The sequence below is a fragment of the Lissotriton vulgaris genome, chromosome 12, assembly GCF_964263255.1.
Source record: "Lissotriton vulgaris chromosome 12, aLisVul1.2, whole genome shotgun sequence".
In the NCBI taxonomy this organism is placed as follows: Eukaryota; Metazoa; Chordata; class Amphibia; order Caudata; family Salamandridae; genus Lissotriton; species Lissotriton vulgaris.
This window is the reverse complement of record NC_141700.1, coordinates 801,684,098-801,708,303: the sequence shown is the minus strand read 5'-3', so window position 1 is coordinate 801,708,303 and position 24,206 is coordinate 801,684,098. Positions and strand designations below refer to the sequence as shown.

General features: G+C 44.9%; 1 protein-coding gene across 2 annotated transcripts in view; it reads right to left on the bottom strand.

Annotated features, from left to right (window-relative positions):
• Positions 1-24,206, bottom strand: part of PLD2 (phospholipase D2) — a 476,181-nt gene that overhangs the window by 179,526 nt on the left and 272,449 nt on the right. For both annotated transcript variants that reach the window (XM_086946231.1, XM_086946232.1), the window contains exon 5: positions 22,293-22,444. In XM_086946231.1, the coding sequence (XP_086802357.1) occupies positions 22,293-22,444 (152 nt within the window). The remainder of the gene's footprint in view (positions 1-22,292; positions 22,445-24,206) is intronic.

The following is a 24,206-nucleotide window of genomic DNA, read 5'->3' as shown; positions in this document are numbered from 1 at the left end:
ACACCCACCCTAAACGCTAGCAAATCCCTTGCCACCCAAAAACCCATACAAACACTAAACCCTAGATGATTCATTACCAACCAAAAACCCATACCCACTCTAAACCTTAAAAAATCCCCTACCACCCAAAAATCCATACCCATACAAAACCCCAAAAATGAATTTGCCACCCAAAAATCTATACCCACCCTAAACTCTGCAAAATTCCCTTGCCACCTAAAAACCCTTTCCTGCCCAAAACCCTAAAAATGCCCTTGCCACCCAAAAAACCCATTCCCACCCTAAACCCTAAGAAATCCCTTACAACCCAAAAACCCATACCCACCCTAACCCTAAAAATGCATTTGCCACCCAAAAGCCCATACTCATCCTAAACCCTAAAAATTCCCTTGCAGCCCAAAAACCCATACCCACCCTAAACCCTAAGAAATCCCCTACCACCCAAAAATCCATACCCATCCAAAACCCCATAAATGCCCTTGCCACCCAAAAAACCCATTCCCACCCTAAACCCTAAGAAATCCCTTACAGCCCAAAACCCCATACCCACCCCAACCCTAAAAAGGCCTTTGCCACCCAAAAGCCCATACCCATCCTAAACCCTAAAAATTCCCTTGCAGCCCAAAAACCCATACCCACCCTAAACACTAAAAAAGCCCCTACCTCCTAAAAACATATACTCACCATGAACCATAAAAAATACCTTGCCAACCAAAATCCCACGCCCACCCTAAACCCTCAATATTCTCTTGGCACCCAAAAACCCATAACCACCCTCAACCCTAAAGATTCATTATCGCCCAAAAACTCATACCCACCCTAAACCCTAAAGATTAATTATCACCCAAAAACTCATACCCATCCTAAACCATAACTTTCCCTTGCCCCCATAAACCCGCTGCCACCCTAAACCTTAAAAATTCCCTTCAAACCCGTACCTACCCGAAACTCTAAAAATCCCTTTCCTCTCAAAAACCTACCCCTACCTTAAACCCAAAAATGTAACTTGCCACCCAAAACCCCATACCCACCATCAAAAATCCCTTGCCCCCAAAACCCATGCAAACACTAAACCCTAAAAAAATTTTACCACCCAAAAAAAAAACCCATATCAGCCCTAAACTCTATATGTTCCCTTGCCACCCAAAACCCATGCCCACCCTAAACCCTAAAAAATCCCTTTGCACCCAAAAACTGACACCAGACCTAAACCTTAAAAATTCCCTTGCGACCCAAAAACCCATACATCCAGTAAAATCTACAAAATCCTTTGCACCAAAAATCCTACACCCACCCTAAACAATAAAAAAATTCCCTTGCCACCCAAAAACCCATACCCAGCCTAAACCCTAAAACATCCCTTACCACCTGAAAATCGATACCCACCCTAAATGCTAAAAATTCCCCGATCACCCGAACACCCATACCTACCTGAAACCATAACATTTCCCTTGCCCTCAAAAATCCACACCCACAGTAAGCCTTAAAAAAAGCACTTTTTGCCTAATAAGCTATACTCACGCTAAAACCTAAAAAATACCTTACCAGCCAAAAACCCATACCTACCCTAAACCCTAAAAATTCCCTTGTCACCCAAAAAACCATATCTACCCCACACACTAAGGCAAACCTTACAACTAAAAAACCCATAATCACCCTAAACCCTAAAAATTCCTTATCACCCAAAAACCCAAGCCCACCTTAAACCTTAAAAACGCCCTTGCCACCCAAAAGCCCACACCCATCCTAAATGCTGAAAATTCCATTGCCAACCAAAAATCCATACCCACCGTAAACCCTAAATAAATCCCTTACTAACCAAAAACCTATACCCACCCTAAACCCTAAATAATCCCTTGCCACCTAAAAAACCATACCCACCCTAAAAAATCCCTCGCCACCCAAAAAACCAATACAAACAATAAACCCTAAGTAATTCATTAACACCCAAAAACCCACACCCACCCTAAACAATTCTGTACCACTTAAAAACCTACACCCATCTTAAACTCTAAAAATTCACTTGCCAACCAAAAAGGCATACCCACTCCACACCCTAAAAAATCCCTTCCCACCCAAAAACCCACACCCACCCTAAAAAATCCCTTGCCACCCAAAATCCCATACAAACCCTAAACCCTAAAAGATTAATCACCATCCAAAAACCCATACCCACACAAAACCCATGTCCACCCTAAACCTTTAAAAAAACCTTACCATGGAAATACTCATGCACACCCTAAGCCCTAAAAAATACCTTACCACCCAAAATCCTATACCAACCCTAAGCCCTAAAAATTCCCTTCCAACCTAAAACCCACACCCACCCAAAACCCCAAGAATTCCCTTACCACCCAAAAACCCATACCCTCCCTAAACCTTAAAAAAATCTCTTACCACCCTAAAACCCATAAACACCCTAAACACTAAAGGTTCCCTTGCAATTCAAAACCCATACACCATAAAACCTAAACAATCCCCAATCACCCAAAAAACCATACTCATCCTAAATTCTAAAAAATCCCTTACCACCCAAAATCTATATTTACCCGAAACCCTAAAAAATGTAGCACCACTCAATAGTCCAAGCCCACCTTATACCTTAAAAGAACCACCACTGCTTTCCTCCACGGGTAACTACAAGGTATGGTTGCTTCCCTGTGAGCCTATCACCATGAGTCTTTCTATGTATGCCACTACAGTACTAGGTATAAGAGATGCTGCGACAATAGTTGGCTATTTATTTATTTATTTATTTTATGCAATTTTTAGAGCGCAACAAATACCCATACGGGTGTCTCGCGCTATTGTTACAGATACTCACTTCTTGTAAGGGGAAAAAATTTAGGATGAAAACAACCAGGTTTTGAGGCTTTTTCTGAATTTTAGTAGCGTAGGGGCGGTTTTAATGTGGAGTGGCAAAGTGTTCCACAGTTTGGCAGTTGCGATGGTGAAGCATCTGTCTCCCCAGTTGGTTTTTCTTGTCCGTGGGACTTTCAGCAGGTGGGCTGAAGCTGATCGTAATGTCCTCGGATGTTCCACTGGACAGAGGGCTTTTTTTAGGAACATTGGTCCGGAATTGTTCAGGGTTTTATAGGCTATGCAAAGAGCCTTAAACTTGATTCGGCTCCTGATAGGAAGCCAGTGTAGCTTTTTGATGTAAGGGGAGGTTGAGGTGAATTTGGGAATGGATAGTAGAATTCTGTCCGCGGCATTTTGCACAGTCTGGAGCTTATTTAGTACCTTTTCCTGTACGTTCAGCAGTAGGGAGTTGCAGTAATCGGTTCTAGAGAACACTAAGGTACTGATCAATGTTTTGCCTGCGGATTGCGGCAGGTAAGGGAGTAGTTTTCTTATTCTTTTTAGGATGTAAAAAGCAGAGGATACCACAGCATTGGCATGCTGGAGGAAAGTCAACTTGTTGTCGAAAGTGACTCCCAAATTTCGCACCTTGACTACTGGCTGGGGGGGTGTACCCAACTGGGATGGCCACCACTGGGGGGACCAGGCCGGCTGCAAGTTCCCGAATGTCATCACCTCTGTTTTATCGGAATTCAGCTTGAGGCAGTTTGATGACATCCAGGAGCTTATCGCCTTCATCCCCTCTTGGAAATTGGCTGCGATAGATGTTCCGTCATTGTGCACCGATAGCACTAATTGGGTGTCATCAGCGTACGTTGTGAGGGCAATTCCGTGTGATTTTATCACCCTCGCTAAGTCCGATACATAGATATTAAAAAGTGTCGGACTTAGCGAGGAGCCCTGTGGAACTCCGCAGGGGAGGGAGAAGGTCTGGGAGGTGAAGTTACCCATCTTGACTGTCTGGGGGCGGTTGGCCAAAAATGAAGCAATGAGGTCTTTGGCCTTGCCTCTTATGCCTAAAGCTGAGACACGGTCGATCAGAGTAACATGATCGACCGTGTCAAATGCAGCGGAAAGGTCCAATAGTATTAGCACCGCTGCTCCTCCCTTGTCCATCGTTGCTCTGATTTCATCTGCGGCTTTGAGGAGTGCTGTTTCCGTTCCGTGCCCCTGCCTAAAGCCGAACTGGGTGTCATTGAGAAGGTCGTTATCATTGATGTATTTTGAAAGTTGGGTATTCATTACCTTTTCGAAGATCTTGGCTGGAAAGGGGAGACAGGCGATGGGTCTATAGCTAGCAGGAAGAAGAGGGTCCAACGCTATAGTGTGCATCTATTGTCAGTCACTACTACTTCCCATGTTGCACTTGTTTAATGTGATGGAAACTTCACTGCTAAAGTTAGGAGAGTCTCAAAAGTGTGTCATTCTGAAAATTGGGTTTTGGTTCTGAAATGTTTGGGCTGTACCGTCTTACTCCTCCAATGTGCTTCTGTTGAGTAGGTAATCAGCTTAAACTGCTGTAACATGAGCTGCACATGTTTTTGTCTGAGGAAAATATGTTTTTCTGCTGTTTGCTCTTAATCTGAATGTGGGTTAGGAAAGCTTGCATTTCTACTTACCACACTGTAAATTCTGTGTGTGGGTGTGAGATGCTTACAGAGCTGCTGCCTACTTCCTGATGCCTGATCTGCGTGTATTAGGGAAGTGTGTACTCCTTGCGCTTGAGGAAAAGTGTCCTAGTTCTTGTGTCTATAATGTGTACATTCAAGGTTTCACTATGTATGGCCATGCTATACATGCCCTATGTGTGAAAGTAAGTTTGTACTACTATTGTCTGTATTGTACCTGTTGCATATCCGAGTGACTCTTCCACTACTGCTGCAATGGTGTACCTGTTCGATGTGTGTTGTAGAAGTTAGGGAAAACGTTTTCATTATATAAACTTCAAGGCCATTTGGTTGGTAAATAATTGTACTATATAAGCTGTAAGAAAGAAAGGTTGACACTGTAAGACGGTGCCTTGTGTGTATTGTCACAAAGCACATGTGTGAGGTATAAATGCACCTTTATGGCAACTTGCCTTTCCGAAAATGGAATATCCACTATGCTCCAGGAGCGAAGGGGAGTTTTAATGATAATATTTAATGTAAGTATAGATGTCAGGGAGCAAGCATCTGTGTCTAACCAGTGTGTGTCCAAGTCATCTGAGTGGGCTGATAATGATTCTTCTAGCATATTAATGAATAGGTCTGATTGAATTTTGCACAAGAGGATATCATGTTTGGAGTGGTTCTGGAGGTGTGCTCAGGGAATCGGAGTTTAAAGTCAAATAGGAGTGCACAGTGGCCGGTCCAGGCTAAGGGAAAAGTATTGACATTGCCCCAAGAGTGGTTGTTGGTCAGGATACCATCTAAAGTATGTCATGCCATATGAGTAGGGCCTTCCACCGGTTGAGATAGGCCAAGAGATTAAATAGTTTGGAAAAGTGCTGCTATGTCGGTATCTGACAGGGCATCGAGGTGGGCGCAGACAGGAGCAGAAGGGCTTGACTTAGGTGTTCCTTTGGCCAGCAGCACGGACACGCTTTGCTTCCCAGTAAGTAGCCTGCCATAGTCAGGGGGCTTGGCAAGAGGCTCGGCTAGTGGAAAATGAAAACATAAAATGAGTAAAAAGGGGTAAACCCTTTGAGTATGACGCCCATGCTGTACTGGGAGCCAGGCACCTCCCAAAAGATGGCAGCCAAAATGATCTAGAAGGAAAGGAAACAGTGGAGGGTTCCTCTTCGTGCAGAGGAGCTGTGCTGATGAGCTTTACTTTCTTGCCTTGACTGTGAGGTTTGAATGAGCAATAAATAGCTGAAAGTGCTAGGTCTTTGTAGGGCGCTATATCCCTTTTAGTGTATGGAAACTCACAACAGCATTGTAGTCTGGAATTACTTTAACTATTTTATACAGTGCAAACTTGACCCAAAGGTATTGGAGCACTTTACATGATTACCTGTTACATTACACAAGGTTACATCCCCTTTTTACTAAGAGATCACTAAGAGATCGTTTTGTTTGGCTATCATACTGTAAAGAGTGTGATGGCCTCTCCTCTCTACTCCCTCCCGTCTGATTTATTTATATATGTTTTTTGCCTGCACTCAGCGCCGCTGCCCACATGCCTGAAATAAGATCAGCAACTGTGCACGTGTGTGCCTCACTCGTTAAAGTCATAGGTAAATATATAGCCGAGCTTTGGCGTTTCCCACCAGGTTTTCCTGGTGAGGAGGACACACGTTTAAAGTCTGATGAAATTACCCACCCACACTTTGAGCTTTTTCGCAGGTGTGCTTTGTGAGCCTGGGACTCAGTCAAGTGTAAATAAACACTTACGCTCTGGGCTGTTCTTCCCCTCTGCCCTCCAGTAGCTGCTAAATGCATGGGCTGATGGAGGCCGCGGGTCCCATTAGATGCTGTCGGTGTTTGCTGGGTTACATAATGAGAACCACAATTCCCAGATAAGGGGAATACCGCCTCAATGATCCTGAGATAAGAACTTTTGTCAGCAGCCGTGTTGTGACCACCTCAGCAGTCGCAGGTAAAATGTGATGGATTGAAGCAGGACAGGGGCCTTTGCAGCAAATCACCAGCAGTCTGGAGCAATGGGCCATCTTCAGGTCTGTGGGGCTCACTCAAACCTGCACTGTCACTCAACAGGGGCGAATGGCTTGCCATATTTCACCCTCCCTGATACCCCAACTGCCTCTCATTCATCAATCCATCGATGAAAAGCCTGATGTCAGCAAGGCATCAGCATTCGTGGAGCACCCTTTTTGATGCTACCTTGCTAGACTGCATTTTGGAATGATGAAAGGTCGGAGCCCCTACAAGCGGAAAGCAATTTATTCCAACTGCCATATAGGGATGTATGTTGGGATGTTTTCCAGGGCGTTAAGTGGGAAAAAAAACTGGGGGTGCTCTAAAAGGGACGTGGAAAATTTCTTAAAGGGGTGTGGCCTATCCGAGTTGGGGCGTGGTCTAAATCAAGTTAACTAGCATTGTGTGCTTAAGAAAATCATGAAGTCACATCAGCAAAGGATAATAAAATAGGCAAAAAATATATTTATTAAGTATAAGACATAAAATACCAAACACGTTAAAAAAAAAATTGCTATTTCCAAACTTAGAATTTAAAAACCATCTTCACTAAAGGATGTGTTATTAAATTCTGAGTTCAGGCAGAGGCGCAACAAGAGCCAAATTTCGAGGGGGGTTAAAAAAAATTCAGTGGGGGCTGAATCTTTAAGCAAGAGTCAGAGTAGAGCTGCAGGAGCTCTTAGAAGGGGTGAGACAACAACAATTATTAATTATTATGCGAATTGGCTTTATAAAGCCCTGTGAAGTGCTCGGGTGCGGCTGTGTGTGTGCCCGGGGAGCGTCTCATCCCAGGCTGCCACACACGACGGGGGGGTGCTGAAGCCCTTTGAGTCCAATGGGTATTGCGCGCCTAAGTTCCGGGATACCAGATTCCATATGTCTATCCTGCCGTTATGGGAAGTTATGCAGGTAAACATGTCACACAGCATTCCCCATGTTATCCTATGGGCAAGATAGCCTTTCAATAGTGAAAAACGAAATTGGCAGTATTTCCCGATCAAGACATGTTACCAACACTAGTAACACCAAACAAAAACCGGGACGTCTGCTCACCCTAACTTTGACCTTTGAGGTCCGAAAATAGAGCCCTCTTTCGAGGCCCTCCAAAAAAAAAATGGGGGGCTCAGCCCCCCACAGACTCCCCCCTCTTAAAGCCCTGATGTGAAAAACTACATATATGATTATTCCCTGACTGTAAAAGAAGAGGTAAGTTAAAAAAGGGTGCATTGGAATGTGACCATTGTAATTACCAGTGAATGAGATTCACTCAAGCATCCCATGTATCACTTTTTGTGCTGTTCAACTTGGAGGCCAGACCAGTTTTCAAAAGTATACAATTATATTATGCCCCTTGGTACGATATGGCCTTGTGATACTTATATGGATTTGTGAAGAAAAAGAAGGATAGCAACTATTGCATTTGGAGGAAGTGGCTTGAATCCACTTGAGTTACAGAAAACAAAATTGGAGCAGGATTGCAAATGCTTGTTTTTAAGGCTTCTGTATAGTAGTGATCTGGTTGGTCCCCTGAGATTGCGGGGAAGGAATTGGTCCAGTCGGTAAGCTTGTATAGCCTCTGCAACCATGCTGGTCCATTTGTTCTTGATCTGCTGAATGCCTCACCTGGTTTTGAGCGTGGCTGAAGGTGGCATGCAGCTCTACGCATTCGCCCACTGAGCTATCTTTCTAGTTTGTGAGCATTAGCATTTCTAATGCAGTTCTAAGCCATGCTGCGAGTTTTGCGCTGCCTAGGCCATATATTGTGGCAATATGGAGACATAATTCACATCTATGGAATACAGCATTTAGTTTCCATATGTATCGCCACATCAGGGGTTCGTAAGTGCTATATAAATAAAAAGCAAACAATAAAGACTACAGTACGGACCAGCTGACCATTTATACTTAGTGAACAGTTATTGTTTACTCTACCCATCAAGTCATAACCATAGCTTCAGGAGGAGAGATTAAAAATAATCTATTTACAGTTAATCAATCGGGACTTGTATAGCGTCTAATCAACCTCGAGGGTATCCAGGCGCTAAAGATGTGTTTAGAATTAAAGGAGTGCACCCTTTAATTCAGGAACGCGTTTGGTCTGCTGATAGCCGAAAAGCTAGATATGGCACTTTCAGTCAGACATTTAACATTTTAGAGAACTGTATATATTAAAAGTGAAACTGCAAGTCACAGAACACAATTTGCTGCTGGCTAAAAGCAAGGCTGATGTTGTCCCGCATTATTAGTTAGCCCTATAGTCAGACTTCTGCAACTGTTCCAATTGTAAGGCACACTCGCTTTCCTCTCATTCTCTTGCTCTCTTTCTCGTCCGCTCCTTCTGTCAGTCTCTTTAACTTTAAATCTCGGTCTCATTTTCTTCCTCGCTCACTCCTATCCTCTCTCGAGACCTCCCATTTCTTTCTCCTTCTTTGTCTTTGCATCTTTCTCCTCCTCCTTTCTCTTTTTGGATATAACTCCACCCTCTTCCCTTTATATTCCTCTACCTCTATTTCTCCTTTCTCCCATCTCCCTGTCTCCCATTTTCTATTTATTTTGATCCCTATATTTCTTTCTTCACTCGTGTTTGTTGTCCTTTTCTTTTTTGATGTTTCATTTCTCCTCCTCCTTTCATTTTACTCTCTCTCATTCTGTTGTATTTCACTTTCTCTATTTCACAGTTTCTTTCCGCTCTGTCTGACACTCTCTCTCCTTTTACCTTCAGCTCTATATTCATCATACTCCCCTTGTTATTTATGCTCCACTCTCAATACTCTATTCCCCTGAGCCACAGGTGTTGCGTGTTGGACCTTTAAACCGCGCATGAAGAGCAATATAATTTCAAGTGTCGCAGTAAACTTACCAAAGTAAAGACGTGTCCACTAAATTACTTAATAAGACAACGAGAAGAAAAGTAAACTGTGTTTACACCACAAATGCCTTTGTGATTGGCTGCTGTTACTGCTTATTATGGGTAATTTTTAATTGTGTGCCCGGTTTAGGAATTGGATGTGATGCAATAGTTGTTGTTGTTAAACTTCTATTATGAAGGGCAACATACATTGGTTCCAATGACTTAATAAATCCCAAAAGTTTTTAAGATGTCATTCACGCACCCCACCTGTTGACTTTTGAAGTTTTATCAAAAATCGCATTTTGTGCAGAAATTTGTAACACCGCAGTGTTGGGGTTTAGTTGCCACAACTCATTTGCCCAGGTCCCAGCACTATGTACTCCTGGCCACAGAAAAGTGATGTAATCCTCAAACAAGATGGAATCTGGACTGACTAAACTGACAGTCATATCATATGCATACTGATCCTCCCCGTGACTCCATGTATGGTCAAAAGAGGCAGCTACACCAATATGCATTCTTTCCAGTAAAATGTGTAGAAGTGGCCGTGAGGTAACAGTTAACTATAGAACAGACCTCTAATAAGAAAACCTGCTTTCTATGTAATCTCTATTAACAGTGCACAACACTGGCCTCAACATTCTAGGCAGCTTTATTTAATAAAAAACAGATTGATGTTAATTGTTCCCTTCGTTTCTAGCATTCAGTATACACACATTCTTGTTGTACATAGCCTCCCTACATCCTCATTGGCACATGAAATCACAGTAGATGTTGGAGCACCCAGGAAAACGGGCTGCATCACTAAACACTTAAAAGGTGACAAAGGCAGGATGTATTGGCTTTGACAATGCTTGTTTTGTAGGCACTGGGAGAGTATGTGAATTGTCCAGAATCACAGAATGTTGAGCTGACATGCCACATACTCTCCCAATTAATTTTAATGACAAATAAACCTCTGTATGACTTTATGCCTGCATTTCTAAATTACACAAATTGCTTTATTAATGTTTACAAACTGGCTAAAAGAGTTAGACTGGGTTCAGTCTCTGGGTGCTTAAACCTCGTTCTGCTCTCAGTGTCCCAGTCATTCACATCTCATGTTGCCTTTCCCTGCAAAGGTGCCGTCTTTTCAGCAAGGCCCATCCCCCAGTCTGGGAGAGTTTCCTGTTCAGGTGATTCCAGGGCAGTGGCCTCTTGACGGGCTAATGTCGCTTTTGTTATGCGCGTAGGTGAATCTGCATATCTAAGCCCGGCCGTGCTGAAACCTTACAGGGTTTTTTTCTTTTCCTGCCAGGATTATCATTCCGAGGGGCAGAGGAAAGGCTATTTAAATCGGGTAAAGTGATTTCTCTTTGAGCAGACTTGCAAAGTTGTTTTGCTTTAATCCTTGCGCATAAAGTTCACAGGCATGTTTTTCAAACCATGCATTTCACGGACTCTGTTTTAAAAAATAACACATGTTTCAAGTAAGCGCTGAATGTTCAAAACATTATGCGAGGCAAATATTCAATAAATCATACATTGCTGTTCCTGAATTCTCCCTTGTAGGAGTCGGGGATGCTTCAAACCGCCTAATAATACCACTGCAATTTAAACTCGGCACTAGTACAAGTTGTGGAGGGTAGCTATGCGCTTAATAAAAACGAAACACCTTTTATCACTGGACATATGTCATAGACGATTGTTTTCTGTGCCCCTCACAAACTGTTTCAAGGTGAAAGTTAAAAAGGGCATTTTTAGGAAATTATTACTCCATTCGAGATAAAAATGCAAGTTAAAAGAATCCATTAATTGTATGTGCAAATGATAAATTACAAGTTATGTCCTTTTCTTGCAAACACGCTTCCTTCATACCAATGTAAACTCTAATCTCATTTAAACGCAAACGGGGCACACATTTCTCATCCCAAGAATTTTTACTTGCAGAATTTTCATCAGGAAAGAATGGGGGAAACATACATTTTGCATATTACCTCATCCCTCAGTTCGAAGTGCAAAACTGAGAACAGTGAGCACATTACTCATCAGTAATTAGCGTACCCTTCACGTGATTTATTTATAATTTTTTCTATGCAGCATGCCTCTTATTGAAGTGGCATATTTGTGCTCTTTGCAAACAACAAGCCAAAGCAACAGTATTTGCTCATAGATTAACCCTCACATTAAAATAAGAGCAATAGGTTTAACCATTGGTTAAATGGATATGATTTCAAAATGAGTGCTGTGAACTTCAAGAATAGAATATTCTCTTTCTCCCTAAATACCACTCAGTGCCACATAATTATATGCTATATAATTACACTGCGCTCAACGCAACATACTCCAAATATCACTCCGTGCCACATAATTACACTCTACTGAATGCAACACACACTCCACACAATACCACTCAGTGCCACATAATTATATGCTACATAATTACACTGCACTCAATGCAACATACACTCCAAATACCACTCAGTGCCACATACTTACACTCAACTGAATGCAACACACACTCCACACAATACCACTCAGTGCCACATAATTATACTAAATGCAGCAGAATACAAATAGCAAGCTCAAGCAGCCACTTGCACTTACTAAGTATGTTCTCCTGGTAGGATTGTTTTCCCCCAAATTACTCTTAGTTACGTGAGCAAGTGTAATTGCGTTATTATCAGTATTTCTATGTCGAAGAGTACCTACCAAAAAGGAATTAAAAAAATTACTCTGATTAGCGTGATAAAAATTATGCCCAGGCCTAGTTAATATGCCTACTGCAAATAAAGTGTACCATGCAGACAAAAAGACTGTATTTGATGTGAGTTGCTCAGTGGATAACTGCTCTTGTTGCAGAGATCTTTTTCTTACTTGCAGTTCATAAATTACAATGATATAGGTGAGAATGTTATGTTTTCCCCCAGACTTTCATTATCCTATTATTGCTAAAAACTGTTTGTTCTGATAGTTGTACATTTGGCTTAGAAAATCGTATCCCAACCACTGTGGTATGTTTTAAATCCTGAGTTTGTGTGTCTCCAGAAAAAACACTCAATGGATGATATGCGATTCCTACACCTCGTAATCCTTGGTGTCTTTTGTAGCATTACCTACAGACTAATTTAGAATTGTATGATTCATTGTCTCTGTATAATGTGTGTGATGTATAATGCTACACTAGTATGAGTGGTCCAATAAAACAAATGCATGTGAGATAGGGGCTATGAAGAGATGAGGGGCACATTTGAAGGGTTGTAGTGAGGTCATGCCGAAGGAGGTCATGAGGGGCAAAAAAAAAGACTGTTGCACCAGGCATCACCAGCACTGAAGTAGACTCTGGCTAGCTAGTCCACCAAAGGATGGTCAGAGTCTTGGAGTGAATTGACTTTGTCATAACGAAAAAAGACGAGGGCTCTGAACACTGGGCCTGAATAGTCCAAGTTATTTGCAAACCATGATCAGAATCATGTACTTTATATCACAGTGCAGTGCACCATCATTCTTTAATTGAAGATAAAGATCACATGGCAATAGTGAAGTGTTCCAACTCAAATAGATTTTAAAAATGCTCATAAAACCACAATTTTCAGGCACAAAAATACTAAATTCAGTAGCAGCATCATGTAAATAAGTTTTTATGTAGAGAAAAGGTTAATTTACATTTAAAATATTTGGATAAATAAAGGATTATGGAGCTTTCCCTTTGAAATATGCATCCTTTCTGCTGCTAGAATTTGTTTCTGGTGAGCAATGTGTGTTTAAATGCAAAGTGTGTTTAGGACTGCAGTACCACCTCCTGCCTACGGGGACAGAGCGAGCAAAAATATAAACACACTTTATGAAACACAGGTCCCCACAAGGCAATTTTTTCAAAAGTTGTAAAAATTGACACAGATGTTCCTGAAGTCATTTTTAATCATTTAGAAGACATTACCTTGTGGGGACCTGGGTTCAGGTCCCCACAGTGCAATCAAGTCCCCACAGCGTGAGTGTGTTATCATGCCCAAGTCCCCACAAGGATAGTAACACAAACCCACACACACACACACACACACACACACACACACACACACACACACACACACACACACACACACACACACACACACACACACACACACACACACACACACACACACACACACACACACACACACACACACACACACACACACACACACACACACACACACACACACACACACACACACACACACACACACACACACACACACACACACACACACAGGAGCATCAGTTGCCCTGGGAGAAGGGCTGTCCACAGTATTTAGACCAGAAAGTGACTTTTGTCCAAAGAATCCAGAAATAAATGAAGAAGCAAGGCCGGAGGTGTAAGGGTCCGACTGAGCCCCTGGCAAACCCCCCAACATGAAGTGAAATGTGCTTGGAGGATAAAAAACACCCAGACAGACAGCATTTGCTGGCATGTGCAGTAGTAATGTGGCCGCCATCACAGACAACACACATGGGACATGGAAGACCAGCATTGGACCAATCCTAAATAGGGGAACAGGAAGTGGGGTGATAATAAGGCCTTAAAGGGAGCGTTGCACGATTGGCCAGTGGCCGAGGTCCTTAGCAGGGAGACTCCACCATGGGAGTCCAGCCGGCTTCCTTCGCGGACCTTACAGAGGTAACCCTGGGATGAGTTGGTAAGTAGCACATGGGGAGCAGCCACATGATTGATTGTTGAGGAAATGGGTTACTTGAGCAAGGGGCAGAGCCAGGCTGGGAATCAGAAGCAGCCCTGGCAAAGGTGTCCAAAACAGCCCAGTTTACTTCCCAGTTTTTTTTCTCTCTCTCTAATTTTCCTTCTCTCTCCTGAAGCTCGACTGTGCCCAGTACAATGAACCTTGGAGAGCTGGAGAAAGTGCCGGAGGTACCAGGAGGACCCCTGGGTTCAAAACCCGGCCTCAAATGGCTCCAGCCCCTGGGAAAATGCCTGATGGAATAAATGACCAGTCCGGCCTGCCACAAGGGAGGGTTAAAAATGGTCCCCTGAAGTCACTGTCGATGGAGGTAGATCCTGGAAGTGCAGGTGTTGAAGTGCCCAAGGCTGTCTTAACAGCATTATAGCCCCCCCGGCAAAGCAGTGCACTAGGCCCTGCCTACACAACCACTCTCAGGAATAAGGAAAATGCTACTTACCAGTATGCATCTGCTCTTGACATATAGAGCTGTAGAGTTGTACACTATGCATTAGATCGCCACCAGGTGTTGGGCTCGGATGATTGCAGGTTGTTGTCTTCTTGGAAGAAGTCTTCGTAGTCACGGGATAGGTGACTCCTCCCTTGGACAATACTGTGCATGGGCATCGGCTCCATCCTTAGATTGTTTTTCGCCATCATGGGAAATGATGGAGTTAGTAGAAGTAAAGAGAAAGGATGTCCATGCGTGTGCATCTAAGTAAGATGAGTACTGGAACGGATACAAGTCCCGGGGAGGCGGGAGGGCGTGTAGGACTCTGCAGCTCTACATGCCAAGAACAGATGCATACTGCTAAGTAGACATTTTCCGTTCAAGGCATAGGAGCTGCAGATTGTACACTATGCATTGATTGTGCAGCAGTGTCTCCTCCAGCGGTGGTCACCTGTATCCGTTGCAGTAGTTTGAAAGAGAGTTCTAAGGACAGCTTGGCCTCCTGCAGCTTGCTGCTTGGCTTGCACATCAACACAATAGTGTTTCGTGAAGGTGTGTGGTGTAGACCATGTTGCTGCTTGCATATGTCCTCTAGGGGTATGTTTCCTACGAAAGCCATAGAGGCTCCTAGTTTGCGAGTGGAGTATTCTCTCGGAGGAACTGTTAATGTACGTTTAGCTTTAATATAGCATATTTGTATACACTTTACAATCCACCTTGCAATCCTACCTTTTGAGATGTGGTTGCCTTTGTGTAAATGTAAATGTATAGGCATTTATATAGCGCACTACTTACCCGGAGGGTCCCAAGGCGCTTCGACCGCTGCGAAACCCTTCCTGGCTTCCCTGAGAGATGGTCCCTTAATGGGTATCTCCAGTGTGAGACCAGGCATCCCCGGCGGTCTGGTGGGGCCGTTAGTGAAGATGAGGCAAGCTAATGCCCAGAGTTGCCGAGTGTGATCGCTGATCAGAGTGGGCACCGAGGCGAGAGAATTATCGAGTCCGCTGACCCTGGTCCAGAAACCTGCCGCGCCGGGAATCGAGCCCTGGTCCCGGGCCGTCCTCTGCTCTCGGGAAGATACAAACAGTTGTTTTGTCTTTCGAAAGGATTTAGTCTATCAAAATAGTATAAGAGAGCCCTTTTAACAACTAATGTGTGTAAAGCCCTTTCCACTACAGAGTCTGGGTTTTGGAAAAACACAGGTAACTCTACGGATTGATTTAGGTGAAAAGGACTGATGACCTTTGGAAGAAATTTTGGATTAGATCGAAGAACCACTTTGTTAGGATGTATCTCAAAAAATGGTTCTTGTGTAGTGAAAGCTTGTATCTCACTTACTCTTCTCAGAGAGGCAATGGCAACAAGGAAAGCTGTTTTCCATGTTAGGAATTGAAGTTCACATTTATGTAGAGGCTGGAAAGGGGGCCTCATGAGTCTTGTAAGGACAAGATTCAGGTTAGACACAGGAGAAGGTGGCAATCTGGGTGGGATTATGCTTTTTAATCCTTCCATGAATGCTTTGATTGCAGGTACTCTGAAGAGAGGCAGATGTTGCTTGTTTTGTAAATAGGCTGCAATTGCTGCAAGGTGCAGGCGTATGGAAGAATATGCCAAATTAGACCTTTGTAGATGTAAACGGTAGCAAATGATATTTTGGATGGAAACATCCAGGGGATCAATTTGGTTATTGTTGCAATAAATGGCAAATCTTTTCCATTTAGCGGCATAACACGCTCTGGTAGTAGGTCTCCTGGCCTCTTTAATGATGTTCATACAGCCTGGTGGTAGCTTTAGATAACCAAACTCTAAGACCTCAGGAGCCAGATCGCCAAATTCAGTTGATTTGGGTCTGGGTGTCTGATTTCTCCATGGTTCTGTGTTAACAGTGAGGGTGTGAGCCGTAACTTTTGATGTGGAACTAGAGAGAGTTCTAGTAGTGTGGTGAACCACGGTTGGCGTGCCCATGTGGGAGCTACTAAGATCAATGTGAGAGACTGTTGTCTGAGCTTGCGCACTACTAGTTGAATGAGTGGGAGAGGCGGAAAAGCATACGCAAATCTGCCTGACCAGTTCATCCATATCGCATTGCCTTCAGACAGTGGGTGTGGAAACCTGGCAGCGAAGGCTGGGCATTTTGCATTTTCGTGGGTGGCAAACAGATCTATGTGTGGATGCCCCCACCTTTGGAAGAATGGCTGTAGAACTTGTGGATGTAGTTTCCATTCGTGAATCTGTTGTGACTGCCGACTTAACAGATCTGCTACCTGATTGTGAACTCCTGGAAGGTGTTCCACTAACAGATAAATGTTTTGAGGAATGGCCCATCTTCAAATGTTCTGTGTAAGCTGGGACAGTTGCAGAGAGTGAGTTCCCCCCTGTGTTTGTATATAGTACATGGCTGCCATATTGTCCGTCCTGATTAGGACAGCTTTGTTTGTACTTGAAGTTGAAAAGTCTTGAGTGCTAAGAATATTGCTAGCAGCTCTAGATGGTAGATCTGGAACAGTTTTTGATGATTGGTCCATTGGCCCCGAGTTGTGTGATGTAAGAGATGGGCTCCCTATCCTGTGAAGGATGCGTCTGTTGTGAGCACTAACTGTGGAACAGGCTTGAGGAACGGCCGCCCCTTTGTTACGTTTTTGGTGTTCCACCACTGCAGGGAGTGATGTGCGCAGCTGTCTACCGACACCAGGTCTGTTAGTTGACCTTGAGCCTGGTTCCACTGTTGTGCTAGGCATTCTTGTAGTGGGTGCATTTGCATTCTTGCGTGTGGTACTATGAAGATGCAAGACACCATCATGCCTATTAGTCTCATGAACACTCTGGCTTGCAGAGACTGCTGGTGTTGAAAAGTAGTGACTATGGTTTGAATGCTTTGTATCCTGGCTGAACTGGGATACGCCAGGGCCATAGACGTGTTTAGTGTAGCTCCTAGATACTGATGTACATGCGAAGGCTGCAGGTGCGACTTGGTGTAGTTTATTGTGAACCCTAAGTCGTGCAACGTTTGAACTGTCTGCTGTGTGTGTTGGACACACTGATTGAATGACTTGGCTTTTATGAGCCAGTCGTCTAGATAAGGGAAGACCTGTATTTGTTGTCTTCTGAGATGTGCTGCTACCACTGCTAGGCACTTCGTGAATAACTGTAGTGCCGTTGTCACTCCGAATGGAAGGACTTTGAACTGATAGTGTTGTCCTTCCAATACAAACCTTAGACACGTTCTGTGAGCAGGATGTATGGGGATATGGAAGTAGGCGTCCTTTAAATCTAGGGTTGAAAGGAAGTCATCTTGTTGCGGCAGTGGAAGCACTTGTTGTAGAGTGTTCATATGAAAATGATCTGATTGTATGTAATGGTTGAGGGGCCTGAGGTCGAGAATTGGCCTTAGTGTTCCATCTTTCTTGGGAATTAGAAAGTACAGCGAGTAAACCCCTGTTCCTTGTTCTTCTAAAGGAACTATTTGAATAGCATCTTTTTGTAGAAGTGATAAAACTTCCTGTTGAAGCAGAGTTAGATGGTCTGTAGACATTGGACGCTGCTTGGGTGGTATGTGTGGCGGGGTTGCTGTAAGTTCTAGGCAGTAGCCATGTTGGATAATCTGTCTTACCCACTTGTCTGTTGTAATGGAGCTCCAGACAGGCAGGAACTGTGTTAGTCTGCCCCCTACAGGAGTGGAATGCTGTGGGGGGAGCAGAGGGAAGTCACTGTTTAGTGGCGGAAGAGGATCGGTTGCTATTGTTACCGCGACCTCTTCCTTTGTTGTTATTGCCTCTGTATCCTCTTCTACAGTATCCCTTGTTAGAGGATGTTTGTGATTTGAAAGATGTTGTAGTGTCGGCTCCAGTTTGTTTGGAGCCTCCTCTGTAGAAGGAGCGACAAAAGGAGCTTCTAGCTGGTGTGGACGGTAAAGCCCCCATAGACTTTGCGTTGTCGGTATCTTTCTTCATTTTTTCCAGGGTAGGGTCTCCTTCTGGGCCAAATAACTGGTTCTGGTTAAATGGTTGGTTTAAAATGTTGGTTTGCACTTCTTGTTTAAACCCTGAAATGCGTAGCCACGCATGTCTCCTAAGTAGGACACTGGTATTTACAGCTCTAGATGCTATGTCTGCGACATCTAGCGCGCATTTTATTGAGGCATTGGATATTAGCTTGCCTTCCTGTATAAGGTCATGTGCTTGATCTTTGTACTGATCTGGTAGGTGCTCAAGTAGTTTTTCTAATTGATCGTAATGAGCCCTATCGTAACGAGAGAGGAGGGCTTGTGTATTTGCCATACGCCAAATGTTTGTAGCTTGTGCAGCTATTCTTTTACCTGACGCGTCAATTACTTTTGATTCCTTGTCAGGTGGCAGTGCTTCGCCAGAAGTTCGAGAGTTTGCCCTTTTCCTAGCATTGGCCACAACTAATGAGTCTAGTGGTAGATGTCCCTTAATGTAGACTGGATCTGTGGGTGCTGGTCTATATTTTTTCTCGATTCTAGGGCTTAATATTCTAGTGCGTACAGGGTCTTTAAATACCTCTGGAACGTGTTTGATGACCCCTTTAATCATGGGAAGAATTTGAGCAGACCGTTGAGACTGCTCAAAGGTGTCTAGGAGAAAATCCTCCTCAAGTCATCGGAATGCATAGGGACTCCATGGTAAACAGCAGCTCTGTTTAACAGATGACCAAAACCAATGGTATCTTCCAGAGGGGAAGGTTGTGATGGGTATGACTGCAGTTCAGGGATGTCAGGCACATTTTGTGGGTTTGTAAAGTCCCATATAGGCACATTCTTTGGGTTTGAAAAGTCCCATTTACCCTCATCTACCTGGTATGCATCAGGTTCTTGAATGTCCCCCACCCAAATTGTATTCATCTCTGCTGTGGGGAATGTGATGATAATGGAGAATGTACAGGAGAGATTTGAGGTGATATGTGAGGAGGAACAGGAGAAGAAGGAGAGGAGGTATAGGAGAGGAAGGGTGCAAGGGAGATGTTGCACAGTCCTTTTTGGCAGGGACCACAGGTGTGGGTGGTGCATCTGCTGTTCTCTTCTTGTGAGGTGTAGCACCTACATGACCTGTCCTTGTGTCTATGTAGATCTTATTTTGTCGAGGATCTGGTCTAAAAAGTTCTTCCTCCTGCACAACCTTCTTGAGCGTCGATGTTTTCGGTTCCAGAGGAGGTTGCCGTGTGTCTTTAGCCTTGGGAGGTGTTATAACGTCCTGTGGCATAGTGTTTGGTGCCGCAGGTGTAGAAGTGGACGGATTCGGAGCCGGTGCTACTTTCAGTTTCGGTGCCAGTACTGTTTTAGGCTTCAGTGCCGACAGGTCTTTTGGCTTCGGTGCCGAAGGGTCTTTTGGCTTCGGTGCCGACGGGTCTTTTGGCTTCGGTGCCGACGGGTCTTTTGGCTTCGGTGCCGACGGGTCTTTTGGCTTCGGTGCCGACGGGTCTTTTGGCTTCGGTGCCGACGGGTCTTTTGGCTTCGGTGCCGACGGGTCTTTTTGCTTCGGTGCCGACGGGTCTTTTGGCTTCGGTGCCTAAGGGTCTTTTGGCTTCGGTGCCTAAGGGTCTTTTGGCTTCGGTGCCTAAGGGTCTTTTGGCTTCGGTGCCGACGGGTCTTTTGGCTTCGGTGCCGACGGGTCTTTTGGCTTCGGTGCCGACGGGTCTTTTGGCTTCGGTGCCGACGGGTCTTTTGGCTTCGGTGCCGACGGGTCTTTTGGCTTCGGTGTCCAAGGGTCTTTTGGCTTCGGTGTCGAAGGGTCTTTTGGCTTCGGTGTCGAAGGGTCTTTTGGCTTCGGTGTCGAAGGGTCTTTTGGCTTCGGTGTCGAAGGGTCTTTTGGCTTCGGTGTCGAAGGGTCTTTTGGCTTCGGTGTCGAAGGGTCTTTTGGCTTCGGTGTCGAAGGGTCTTTTGGCTTCGGTGTCGAAGGGTCTTTTGGCTTCGGCGCCGAGGCATCTTTATTTTTCGGTGCCGATGGAAGAGGCTTGCTCGGTGTTGAGGCACTAGAAGGCTTAGTTGGTTTCTTCGGAGCCGGGCTGGAGAGCGGGGCTTTCAAAGCAGGTATTCGGTCTTGACTGGGCCCTTTGGGCGGAAGTGCTGACCTTTGCCTTCAGTTTGGGCAGAATATGTGGTGCAGGGGCAGTAGTACTCACGCACTGACCCAATGGAATGGAGTCAAATGAGTCGTCTGCCTCTGATACGATCTGGAGATCAGGTGAGTCTTCTTCGGGAACGAGGGGAACCGCTTCGTCGAAGATGTCTTCCTGTGCTGGAGCTGATCTCCTCATTTCGTGTCGACGGGCCCTCCGATCCCAGATGGTTTTCTTTGATCGGAAGGATGCACAAGATGTGCAGGTCGACTTTTCGTGTTCTGGCGATAGACAGAGGTTGCAGACCTCATGGTGGTCGCTATGTGGAAACTTTGCTTGATATACCGGGCATCTCTTGAACTGAGTTTTTTCCATGTGATGTACGCTGCACGGTGTCGTAGGCCCAACGGCCCACGTCGATGACCGGAATGGAACTGATGGTGTCGAAAAGTATTGTAGTCGATGTCGAAGGTAGTTTCTTGAAGTTTGAAGAAGTTCGATACTTCGAAGTTGCTGAAAAGTCTTTTTCTAGCCGGAGTGGAGAAACTTTCATGCGAACCCAGTGGCGGAAAAAAACAATCTAAGGATGGAGCCAATGCCCATGCGCAGTATTGTCCAAGGGAGGAGTCACCTATCTCGTGACTACAAAGACTTGTTCCAAGAAGACAACAACCTGCAATCATCCGAGCCCAACACCAGGTGGCGATCTAATGCATAGTGTACAATCTGCAGCTCATATGCTTCGAACAAATGTTTACCGGAAAATTAGTGTTAAAGTCTGGACTGCATGGGGCCCCTATGCCCGTGGGGTTCTGGGCAACTGCCCAGCGTGCCCATGTTAAGACAGCACTCGATATGCCCAGGTTCGAGAAACTATAGCAGAAATAGAAGCAGAGCAGTGGGATGGGCAAACATCAACTTATGGTGAAGACAGTTACAGGGCGGGACTGGCAAAAGTGACCTATCATCGTTTCACGAGTAAGTGCAAAACACCATTCGATGACCAAGGTGTGGGAGGAAAGCACAGCCTGGATGCTGTTCTAGACGTGCACCATGTTCACGGGGCTTCACACCAACAGAGCCTTGTGCCAACTGGATGGAGGAACCACATAGGTAATCAAACACTGATGACGGGGCTGTGACAGCACTCCGACAAGCAAGAGCCACCTCTCCGTTTACCAAGCACTGGTCATCAGGGTGACCCAGGGCAATCTGATGATCCACCTTTCCAGGGACTTACTTCCTGAAAGGAATTAGGGGCGTGTAAAGAAGTCAAAAGCAGGTTTCACTCAATAGAACTCCAGCACCAAACTCATCCAAAAGATAATAATAATAATGACTACATTTTTTCTCAAAAAAGAACATTGGATATACTTTAGGGGAAAAAAAAACATGCACCCACTTATTCCGATCAAGCCATCACGTGTTCCACAGAGCAAGCAGACCCAGCAGTGACTGACCAAGACATGACCGCTGTTAGGACATGCACTTCCGTAGCCAGCAGCATGACTGTAAACAGTGGAGGCCATATTAGAATGGTGCAACTGCATCACTCCAGAACCCAGGCATGATGTTTATAATCCACCATGACAACCAAAGGGAAAGATTTAAACATGTATGGCATCTTTTAGTACATTTTCCCTGCCTGGCCAGCAATAGGTTTGCTTTGATAAGTGATAAGGCTATCCATCAAGGAACTCTACATCAGGTGCGGTTACCTGGCCAGCGGGTTGAAGGGAAGGAAGCTCATGAAGATTTTGTGTCGCAGAAGGTCTCGGTGGAGCTCTTCGAAGTGCTTGAATTTCTTCTTTATGGTCCACGTGAACTCGCCGTGCGTCAGTCGCACGGAATACTGCGTGCTGGACTTCACCTGCATGGTGGCAACAGAGGGCAACATGAAACATTTCCTCAATAAACCAGCAAATGAATATCGACAGATTCTTACGTGAGCACCGGACCTTTTCACAGACACCGCCATCAAGAAACCAAGGATGTTATCTCACTCTAAACCTAGATCTTGGAAGGGCCCTGCCAATGGCACTCCGTACACCTAGCTTACTTTGAGTTTCCTTCTAGAGTGTCATGCAGCGTAAAAAAATGTAAATCAGTATTTGTAATGCGCAAACTACTCACCCTTACGGGTCTCAAGGTGCTGGGGGCCGTAATGGAAATTAAGTGAGCTATTGCCCAGAGTCACATGGTGCTGAGCTGAGCTGCCGCCAGAGCCGGGGATCGAACCGTGAACCCTGTGCTCCGAAGTCAGCTGCCCTGGCCGGTGCACCACACCTCTCTACGGATGTGGTTGGATGGCACATATTGGCCAACATTGGCACCTTAGTATCTCATCAGAATTAGAATGATGAATTTTCCACCCATAGTTAACCTTCGTTACCACGGTGACACCAGCACACCCTCCTGCCCCATCTTCTTATCCTCAAGAGGAGCATCTTTCTCAGTAGGGCTCAGTTTTTTCCTTGTCGGTCTCTGCCAAGTGGTGCCCAACTCTCCCCCCTCTGCCAAGCCAGTCTTGCAATTGCTTCAAAATTTCAAGAACCTTAGAGGACTCACTCTTTGTACCAATGTTATCTTTTCTTTATTTACATTTCTTAGGCCACACAAAGCTCCACGTTCCTCCTGATCTCCCCAAAGCTGCGCGTCTTCTCTCCTGGTTACGGCTAGTGAGACCATCACCGCTGGACATCAGCCAGCCACTTTCTTTAAAATTAAAACCTTACAACACAAATACAACCCTAGTGCAGAGAGGAAGCCGGCTTAGCTCAGGGCAGAGGATGAGAGGGGGTTGGCCATCTTCCCTCTTGGTCCTTGAGAGATCGGTCCTCGCTGGTCACCCAGTTAGTGACTGAAATACTGCAGTGGTGCCTTCAGAGAGCCCAAGGCAGCAGTGGTAATGCCCCTGTTGGGTAAAATTAATCTTGACACAGGAAGAACATGGGACCTTCGCTCTACTGCCCACCTGATGATTGTGGGTGAAGCGATGGACGCCGCGTGCGCCAAAGACTCCAGGTCCACCAGACCTCGGTGAATTGGTTCACAGGATGCGGACTGCTTTATAATATTGGGGAGCAGTAACTGGGGGCAACGGGCGCTGGGCAGATACTTACGGGTTCATCTGCTGGCATTGACACTGCTATGTTTACACTCAAGTTCACTGGTCTGTGTAACATGCACTACATTAAGCCGGTGCTGGGAGCGCCTGGGGAGGGTCCCTGTGGTTCATGGTCACTCCGATCGCCCATGAAGTTAAAAAGTAGGGTCAGTGAGGCGCACAAGTTGAGTCTTTCGTAGGGTGGACTCAGCTCTCCTCGCTAAGGGCAGTGACTTTGAGGGTCTGGCTTATAAACCCACCATCTAAACCACCAGATTACAATGGTTTCTTAAGGGGAAAGTGACCCATTAGGAACTTGGAGCAGCAGTAACATAACCAGGCGCTAACATTTACAACGCCTTGACCTGCAGGTTTTTGTTTTGCAGTTTTATAGCGCGAACTAGACATGAAGCTTTTGTAGCACTTTACATGAGCACCAGTTACATCACACAAGGATACTTTCATTTTTCATATTATTAGGCACAGGGAAATTCAGTGATTTGCCCAGGATCACAGGATGTTGAGC